We start from the raw sequence: 10,035 nt of genomic DNA on the forward strand, positions 1-10,035 counted from the left end.
TTCTTTTTTTGATTTATGTAAAAAGAAGACATCTACTTATATTAAGAATTAGCGTTTCTACACAACGATAGAAGACTTCTGAGGTTATAGGTGAATCGCCTAATCTCATTCGCATTGTTATAGGTACAAAGTGTACGAATAATGCTGTTTGCTGAGAACGTGTGGCACGTTCAGATTTCACATTCTTATATATATATATACGATAATGATTTAACCTCAGCCACACTGCGTGTTCGAAATTACTCTGTATCCCAGTCGACTTTTAATGAGATGGAATTGCACCTCAAACGCCATTTGTTCAAACTCTGTCAAACAGATCGTGCCGACTTCAGGATCAGGTTCAGTCATGGCTGGTAAACCAGGCCTCGCCAAGCGGATCAGGACGTCGTGGGGCTGGGTAGTGACGGGTTCGACTTGCCTCGCCTTTTACTTCAGCTTCGGGGTTATATTGTCTTTTAGTATTCTCCTCGTCAGCTTGCAGGAGGAGTTTAACTCTAGCGTTACGACAGTCGGTGGGTGTCTTTTCTTTGTTTCAATAATCTCTTGTCAAGAAAGTTTATATAAATAGTTCTCAACAACAACAATAAGAAACCCAGAAATATGTGGAATGAAATCATTAGGCCTAATACTATTCCATTTATCAGACATAAATGGGAGGTCTCATATCCAGTGAGACTCAATTCCAGTTGCGATTACAAAAAAAAAAAAAAAAAAAATCCCGAAAGATATATAACACGAGATAAAAGAAGAGGCGGTAGACGTTGCTTTTTAATCCTCACAATTTGATTTTACTTCAAGCTTTCGGGCTCTGCCCTTTATCAAGACTGAGGACAAATCGGACAAAATACAAAACATGGATATCATATACAAAAAATAATGATGATCAAGGAAATAGTGAAAATGATAACAACAATGGTAGAGGCAGAGACGGCAGAAAATAAATACACTATTAAATTGGGAGTGTATATATACGTCAATCTTACATAATATAACATACATACATACAATCACAAACAAGCATAAGCACTTACAAATGCGTATGACTAAACATCTGCGCACACACATGTACATAATAGATACGAATAAATTTAAGTACGCACAAACACAATTGTAAATCTCCTCACATTATGTCAAGACAGGCAACCAATAGACAATAACGGCGATTAATAAAATCATAATAGCAATTACATCAAGGGGTGTATGTGTAAATAAGCGGAACATAGGCACAAGAAAAAGAAGAACAGGACACATAAGTAGCGTTCTTAACCAGAAATAAGTGTACAGGAAGGGAAGAACAAAATCTATAGATACGTCTATAGATCTATATAGATCTATAGATACAAAAGCAACGTCTACCGCCTCTTCTTTACTCTCGTTATACAACACTACTATAAGATGCGACGGCCCAGGGGTTTAGCAGCTGAAGATACACCTCTCTCTCTCTCTCTCTCTCTCTCTCTCTCTCTATATATATATATATATATATATATATAGTAGGATGGAAGGCATTGCTTTATTAGTGACTTCGCTGGACAGTCTATTTCGGTCGAAGCCTCGTCAGCAACTAAATCAGTTTATTGTTAAAGTACAGTGTAAGATATACGGCTGTGGTGCACTCAAGCAAGCAAACAAAAGATACAAAAGATACATGCACGTGACTAATTAACAACACTATAAAGTTGTGCAAGCAGGCTGTAGGTGAAGAATATTGGTGTGATGCTCGGCATGAGTGAGGTCAGTAATAGCCCTATGGCAAGAGCGGCGACTCCGCACGTTACTACACAGCGGTAGCCGAAGCTCTGCAAGGGAAAACTTTTTCTTATGTTTAGTCATGTTGAAATGAGTTCTGTTCTTGAGTTCAGGATTGCTGGTTTCTTGGCCGTGATGATGTAGTGTTTCTCCAATAGACACAGGTTGCACCGGTTTGTTTTGGGAGAGTACGGTTGGGCGTGCCTGATGATCCTCCAAGTGAGTGAGTAGGGAGTGCCTTCATCTTTCAGTCCCCAGATGTATTTGCTCGGTTCTGTCTGGTGTCGTTTTTCCCTGTTTGTGAAGCTTGCCTTGTGTGTGGCATATCTTGATTTGAAAGAGGTTGAGGTGAGGCCGATATATACTTTTTCGTCGTCTGGGGTCGCTACCTTCGCTTCGGATGTTCCTGGCTGTGCATTTCCCAGGGATCGGCAATCCTCCTTCTTTCTGCAGTTGCAGGAGTCATTGGCTTGCTCTTGACTGTTGTTGATTATTTTGTTGTTGTGTGCCTTTGTTGTGGTATGCATATTGTCCATGCAACTGGAGCTTACTTTCAGGGTGTTCTTGTTGCATATCTTGCGAAGCTGATGCCCTTTAGGGAAGTGATGTTCGACGAGGGCTAGGAACTACCTCCCGAAGTTTGTTTTAACATGTCTGTTGAACGGGGGTTGAACCACGTTATGTTTTGTTTCCTTTGGTGTTCTTTCTTCTCTGCAGCTGTTTGTCTCTTTGGGAGTGTGCACGTCAATGTTGTTTGGTGTCCGGCCTTGTGGAGTGCTTTCTCGTAGTCTGGTTTGGTGCTGTTGAAGATGTCCTCGTTGCTGGAGATGTTGGTTAGGCTGGTCTGGATGGACTGTGGTATTCTCTTGGTGACGGTGGGTGGATGATTGGATTCTGTATGTACGTATAGGTGTGAGTCCCCTGGCTTCGAGTACGGTTTGAATTCCTTCTTGGTGAGGTCGAATGTGACATCGAGGAAATAATTTGCACTGGCCGTTCTCTGTAGCCTGAACTCTTTGAATTTTTCGCAGAGCATCTTTTTGGTGTTCTCGGCTGCTCTGCGGGGTTTATGGATGATGGCAAGACCATCGTCTCGGTAGAGCCCGATGTTTTCTTTGGGGATTACGGTGCCGATTTCTCCTAGTATGTATGCACCCACAAGTTCGCATGTCTCAGCTCCATCGTATGAGCCCATCGTGACATCGAAGAGGTCGTCTGCGTTTGCTTTTTGCCAAGGCTCGTTGTCATTGAAAAGGAGGGTGTTCCTGGCGTGAAAGATGATGTCTTCTTCGGCTGGCGTTATCGTGGTGAATGTTTTTGACTATTTGGTGGCCTTGTTGAGCAGTTTCCTGTCAATGGACGGGTAGAAGTTGACTACGTCGAACGAAAGGAATGTTGAGTTTTGCCTTGTCGGGGTACCCTTGAACCAGCTGATGACTGCGGTGGTGTTTTTCCATTGGTTGACCTTCGTGCATGTATCTTTTGTATCTGTTGTTTGCTTGCTTGAGTGCACCACAGCCGTATATCTTACACTGTACTTTAACAATAAACTGATTAAGTTGCTGACGAGGCTTCGGCAGAAACAGACTGTCCAGCTAAGTCACTAATAAAGCAACGCCTTCCACCCTACTATATCTTGTACTACATTGGCTCCTATTATAGTTGAGCACTGTCAGCCATATTGCAGTCCACACTCTACTAACGTATATATATATATATATATATATATATAGAGAGAGAGAGAGAGAGAGAGAGAGAGGGAGAGAGAGAGAGAGAGAGAGAGAGAGAGCGAGAAGGGTTCCCGTCCGTGTACAGAACTAGCTAGTCTGTGAATGCCCTGTAATGTCCGTGGATCTTCTCGCACTGTCTATATATATATCGTATATATATATATATATATATATATATTGTGCTTAGTGGTCGGCAGGTGGCCACTATAGACAGGGGGCCATCGTATTATAAGACCCATCTCCAAAACTGAAACCGGTCCGGAGTGTTTATAAAATCGTCAAGCGCTCCCTTTTAACACAGCCTGGATCGGATCGGCGCCATTTGGAATCTCGGCAATAATCTCCATACCCGTCAACCTGCTCGTCGAGCGGTTCGGCTACCGCTGTGTAGTGACGTGCGGAGTCGCCGCTCTTGCCATAGGGCTATTACTGACCTCACTCATGCCGAGCATCACACCAACATTCTTCACCTACAGCCTGCTCTATGGGGTGGGTACCGGTTGCATCATGTTCGGCTCTTTCTCACTCCTTCATGTGTACTTCCCACTGCGTCATCTCATGGCTGCCGTTACTCTGCCGATGGCCTCATCCAATTTAGGTAAGAATGATAACCTATACAATGGACTCTCAGTGGAGATTTCTGATAGGTTCACTTTCTTGTTCTGACATCACACAATCTTCATTATTATCTATCATAAAATGGACAACTCACAAAGAAGGTGCAAATTTCTCACACGCCAATGCGTGTTGTGATATCATATAACACCTTGATAGATCCTTGTCATTTGATTGGTTGTTTGCTATTGATCATTCTATTTATAGTGCCCTTTACCACCACTCAGTCTTTGTGCGTATTTGTATGATACTGACAACAAATCACACATGATTACCTTGCCCTGGTCGTCAGACAGAAACTGGTTTATACATAGATCAGGTTGTTTTTGATTTCTTGGGTCCAGGCACAATAATTTCCCATGTCTGTTCATTTACTACGGTATATTACACCGAGTAGGGCCTACTTATCTAAACGTATCTTTATTACACATACCTATTTGCTACCAATGCAGGCGCTTTAAAGCACGTCAAAGTTTTTTTTTTTCCAAACGGAACACTGCGATGGCTTTCACCGACTAGTTATGAAAACTTTCGGTCATTGTCATTCCATCTTCTTAGTTGTCAATAAATCTAATCAACATCTGATATCTTACAGATATGCCATCACCAGATTCACACTAGTCTTCATAGCCAAGCCTAGTCTATTTTGGCCTTTTTTCCCTTGCACTGCCTTTATGGTGGACACATTAATTTCATTGATTTCTGGTGCCATGGAAATCATGTTTATGCCTGCATTTAACTTTGAAAATATTAAACTTAGCGAGCTTATTCACAGCCCTTTTTCCTGCCTGTTCTCGCTTGATATCGTGGCTTAAAGTTATTTAAATATCGTAGTAAATTATTTGATTTTTCACCTATTCCTTTCCTAACTTCTTGTTAATCGTAAGTGGTGTTCGAAGCACTTTCTAATACCTGCTAATTTCCCCCGCAATAACTGATAATCATCATGCTTTATTGAATCGTATTGATGTTTCATTATTATTGACTTCCTTTCTATGGTCTCTACATTTTTTTTTTTCGGGGGGGGGGGGGCTATATACCAAACATTAAATTCAAGTGTTGAGCCTTGTACATAATTATATGACTTTGTTGTCAGGTATGTTGTCCCTTGGACCGTTCATCTACTTCTTCAACAATCGTTTTGGCTGGAGAAACACCTTACGAACTATAGCAGGCATTATCGCTGTACTCGTCCTTCCTATTTGTGCCTGGACGCACCGGAAACCCCTTGCAGCGGAGGAGTCTACTGCTACCAAAGTTGATGTCTCGGAAAAAGTACACTTGCAAAATGATCCTACAAGAAGGGCGACCGTTGCTAGGGACACCGAAGGAGATGATGCCAAAAGTCCTGTGTTTCGTGCTTCGAAGACGTCAGAGGAGGAAAATGCGACAGTTTTCATCGACAGTTCAGAAGACGGAATGAGTTCTTGTGTGAGCAAAACATCATGTCAAAGTTTAGATGAAACCTCTGGAATCGACAGCCACATCATCCAACGATCGCTTGGAGTAGGTATCCTTGTTGCGATGACATATCCTGATGTCTGGTGCCTAGCGATCGGCTGTTTTGGGTTTGGGCTCGTAAACTCATTCTTCCTGATTCAGATGGTTAGTTTGAAATACGCAATACATCTTTCTCGTTTTATTCCTGCTTACTCTTGTGTGTGTGAACTTGACACAAAATAAATCCATGGTTTCTTAACAAACATTTTCATTTAAGGAAGAAATCTATCGAATTTAGCCAAAGTTTCCAATAGGGAATACCGCGACATAATTGTAAACCATTTCTTAAGAAGTTATATTCAGATCTACAAACTTAGTCGTCTATAAAATTGCATTAGTTGGTTAATGAAGAAAGTTGTCTTGTAAGGATTATGATATCAATAATGACATCAGTGACATGAAGTGATACGCCTATATAGACCTGTAGCACATTAGGAATATCTAAGTGCGTGTTTCATGTTGTATTGCCGGTACTCATCCATTGATTCAATGATGAAGATTCAAAAATGATAAGGGCCTACTGGTGGTAGTTCTTGAAATACGCCTTTTCCCAGTGCCAAAGAGCCAAACACTTCGTTGAACGTACCGTTTGGCAAAAAAGTTTCCCATGATAGCATCGTACATATCAATGTCCAAAGTCTCTGAGAGAGTTATAAAGCTTGAAATATGATAATACACTTTCACAATCAAACCCGTATACTCCATTGCTCTCATGCTATTCCATGGGGATTCCATCACGGCCACTATCTTTGATACGGTGCACACAGGCGAAATCTAAAATATAAAAGAGTAATTAAACCGAAACACATATTTTGGATATTTAATGAATGCAGGAATATTACTGATACAAATGGATGAACTTTGAGAAAATGTTATAAAATGGGATAAAGGTTAGAGATAAGAAGACTACACAATTCGTAATGTCTAGTGCAACAATGATATACTGAAAGAAAAAGGGAAAATATGAATATGATATTCCCCAAAACGTCATTCTTTTAATGGAAAGTACTTTCCACTTGTTACTGACATAGATTTAGATTAATATTACTCTTTCTGCCTAACCAAAGCGGTAAAGCCAAGTGTTCTTTCGTTTAGATATATTATATTCTCGTCATATTTTCCTTATCATGTTTCACTGCAGCCGTGACACGAATAAAATACAAACAAGTTGCAGTATTCTTAATCAGTCATGAATTAACAAAAAGTTTTAAAATCATCAAAACTTTTTTTTTTAAGCAGCTTGTCCGATTTTCTTCAAACTTCATTGATTGCTTATAAAACAATATTAAAAGCGTAGAATCTTATGTACAATCATTCTGCGCTGCATGAGCTCCGGATAAGCTTGAATAACAGTGAACAGTTCAATAGAGAGATATTTTTGATATATGAATCTAAATGGTAAGTTACTGCACATCTTGGGGATGCCCAGGCTACATACATGCATATACAAAATATACGTAGGGTCCTACATATCTATCGTGCAAATTTTTCCGTTGTTTCTTGTCTACGGAAAGCTTGTTCTTGTATAGTTCTAGGCGCTTTAATGTCATCGTTACAGTCAGGACACCTCATTTGTTTTTTCTGTCTTGCCAGGTCAGCTACATGCTGTCGCTTGGTTTCACTGAGGCAAATGGTGCCCAGGCCGTCGTCGTCGTCGGTATCGCACTCATGGTCGGTAAAGTCATCGTCGCCCTGGTCTCCGACAGCCTACCTTTCCACAAGCTATATCTCTCGACGATCGCCAGTACGACAGGAATGACCGTCATGGCCTGCCTACTGGTGTCCGAAAGCCTCGCAGGAGTTATGACGCTACTGGTCGGTGAGCACAGCTATAAAGAGATTGTCAGTTTCCACACTCGAACATCATTTGCATTATTTCTGCAGATGTTCTAACAATCTCTTCAGTTGCGTTAAAATTTCACAAGCATGCAATTTATACAGTCGGTAATATGCTACGCCTTCATTCATAACCTCTTTAAAGAAGGTAATAACTGGCCAGAAGTTTTAGGGTTGGAGTGACGTGTTGCCATTGTTATCACCAAGTGGATATTTCACCGTCATTGACTTCACTTTTAACATTCTTTAAGCAGTTCATATTTGACAAAGATTTTTTTTTTCGAGGGCCCTACATCTCATTTATATAACTACCTTTCAAAAAAGAAAAGAAGTCCCCCCCAAAAATGAAATTAATATCTGTCAGTCTCACTGTCTTCTTCAGTGAATGAACAATCAAGGTTGCGGTTTGTCTGCATGTTTTCATCAATAGATAAAAACCAGTTATATCGGACACGCAGTAATGCAGAAGAAATGAATTTCACCCATTTGAAACAAAACCTGTGAAGTGTACGCGCGAAATTAGTTTCAATATAATGAATGTTCCTCGCGAATCAGTCACTTCTTTCTCTTCCATTGCTTGCATTTGTATTTTCAGCACAAGGATCTGTTGTCATGAGTGTTGGTAGCAGCCTCCCGTTCTCCATCGCCAATCATGTCTTCGGAGTTAGCAGGGGCCGGGAAACATCTAGTCTGATGGCCATGAGTTATGGCGTTGGAGTGATTCTTGCTTCCGTATTAGGTATTATTGTCACAATCTAAATAATCAAATAGTCAGTGACACTGAATAGTTTTTTTTTTTTCCAAATAGGTAGATTTGATCGGAGAACCAAACCACTGCGTGTAATATTCTACAAACACTGATTGATGTATACCAGATTTTGTGATACAATTTATTTGAAGACTTTAAACTCTCCATAAGAATGTCTTGAATGTAAATCTTGCGTTAACAGAATTCTTGAATTCTGCGCTATGATTCATATTTCGTAGTGGATACTAAAACAAATATCAGTTTAGTAATGTGGTCTGCTGTTTGGCCTCTTTCCAGTTTTTGATAGCAATTCCTTGATTCCATTCATGCAAGGGTGCTCTAAAGATGTGCTAACGATGTACTATAAGTTACAGTTAAGACTGTGTCCGTACAGTTTTCAAATCAACTACGTCCGACCTGACAATGGCAAGAAGATTTGTAGTAAAGCATAGAAAAAAAACCCCTGTTTGCTTGTCCTGTTTTTTGTCTTCTGGTTTTGTCTTTTTATCTATTATCTATGTGATTGTAACTTATAGTGCTGAACTCTGACTTCATATTTGCATTTAAAGAACAATTTCACTTCATGTTCAAATAAATTCAAATAATTCAAGTTCAAACAAACAGAGAATGGTAGAGATTTGAGCAGTGACATCCTCAAGTCACAACACGTCAAAATGGTTCGTGCACTAAGATATCACATAACCCATGTCTGCGTGTTCTTTTTTTGTCCCAATTTCAGCAGCGACAAACCTTCCCATAAAGTTACATTTGCAGTGTTCGAGCAAAAATAACATATTTGATATAACGGATACATACTAGAAAAGATGTGTGTGTAATTCTGTGACCGGCAAGTGAGATTTTATTCTAATCTCTATGTCGCATTTGTAGTTGCTATTGATATGACTTTTTCGAAAAACAAAAAAACAAAAACAAAAGCAAAAAAAAAAAAACGAAAGTCGGAATTACTTTCTTCTTTTAGGACCTACTTAAATGGAACTTCTGCGATTCTGTTTATGTGGATTCAGCACTTAAAAAAAATTCTTCCACAGTTACACACTCACTGATATTTTTATGTAAGCTTGTTTGTTTGATTTTGTTTTATAGGGGAAAGCATGAATAGGACAGGGTCGTACGGAATCGCTCTCTATGTGTGCATCGGTGTCTACGCCCTTTCTGGTGTTCTCTTCCTTTTGGTACCTATTTACCACCGATACCACGTGACTAATCGCCATACGATGGTGTCATGGACAGGATGTGGAAATAGCAACACGAAGAAGAAACTAGACGCGGACTATTAACTTTGACGACGATATGTCCGGAGATGTGGTAAGAGCACGTCGAGCTGTAGGTTCTTTTGTTCACATTGCAGATACTATCGGCAGCTCCTTGCGTTTCGGTATGAACAGTAAGGACTAGGGATGGAAGTCACCGTTAACAGGAAATGAAGCTGTTCTCCACCCCAACTACACGAGATCACTTTGTGTGATATTACGCTGACATTGTGGCAGCATGGAAGCACAATTCTTAATTTTATCAAAATGAAAGAGATATTGTTCAAATCTCAAGTATCATCAACCCCTTTAGTAACATAGTATGTAACATTGACCCACTCTTCTTCAAAGTTAATGTACTTGTGAGAAATCATAATTACTTCCAATGTTGCCCCGCATGGTAAAGATATAGTGCTAGTCTATTTGAGTACCTGCAGTTTCATGATAACTTATCATAATAAATGTTGATATGAAGAGCTTGCTACCAAACGGCGCTAAATCCATTGGAAAATGATGGATTTAGCGCCTTTTGGATGCAAGTTCTTCATGAGCCTTGTATTAGTTTTGAACCATGGAGTACTTCAAT

The 10,035-nt window shown here is 40.0% G+C and overlaps 1 protein-coding gene across 1 annotated transcript; it reads left to right on the forward strand.

Annotated features, from left to right (window-relative positions):
• The first annotated feature begins 346 nt into the window (after positions 1–346).
• Positions 347–9,476, forward strand: LOC139719010 (monocarboxylate transporter 7-like). The gene is made up of 6 exons (XM_071630452.1): positions 347–512; positions 3,781–4,077; positions 5,191–5,525; positions 7,188–7,413; positions 8,026–8,169; positions 9,283–9,476. Exons 1-6 carry the CDS (start codon positions 347–349, stop codon positions 9,474–9,476), a joined length of 1,362 nt encoding a protein of 453 aa, XP_071486553.1.
• The last annotated feature ends 559 nt before the right edge of the window (positions 9,477–10,035 follow it).

Source organism: Diadema antillarum, unplaced genomic scaffold (assembly GCF_040938485.1).
Source record: "Diadema antillarum isolate AM-2024a unplaced genomic scaffold, OU_Dant_1.0 scf00000103, whole genome shotgun sequence".
NCBI lineage: Eukaryota > Metazoa > Echinodermata > Echinoidea > Diadematoida > Diadematidae > Diadema > Diadema antillarum.

Coding starts and splice junctions, on each gene's coding strand:
- LOC139719010 (XM_071630452.1), top strand. CDS start 347: ATGGCTGGTAAACCAGGCCTCGCCAAGCGGATCAGGACGTCGTGGGGC. Junction 513..3,780: donor CTCTAGCGTTACGACAGTCG/GTGGGTGTCTTT, acceptor CTTTTAACACAG/CCTGGATCGGATCGGCGCCA. Junction 8,170..9,282: donor GATTCTTGCTTCCGTATTAG/GTATTATTGTCA, acceptor TTTGTTTTATAG/GGGAAAGCATGAATAGGACA.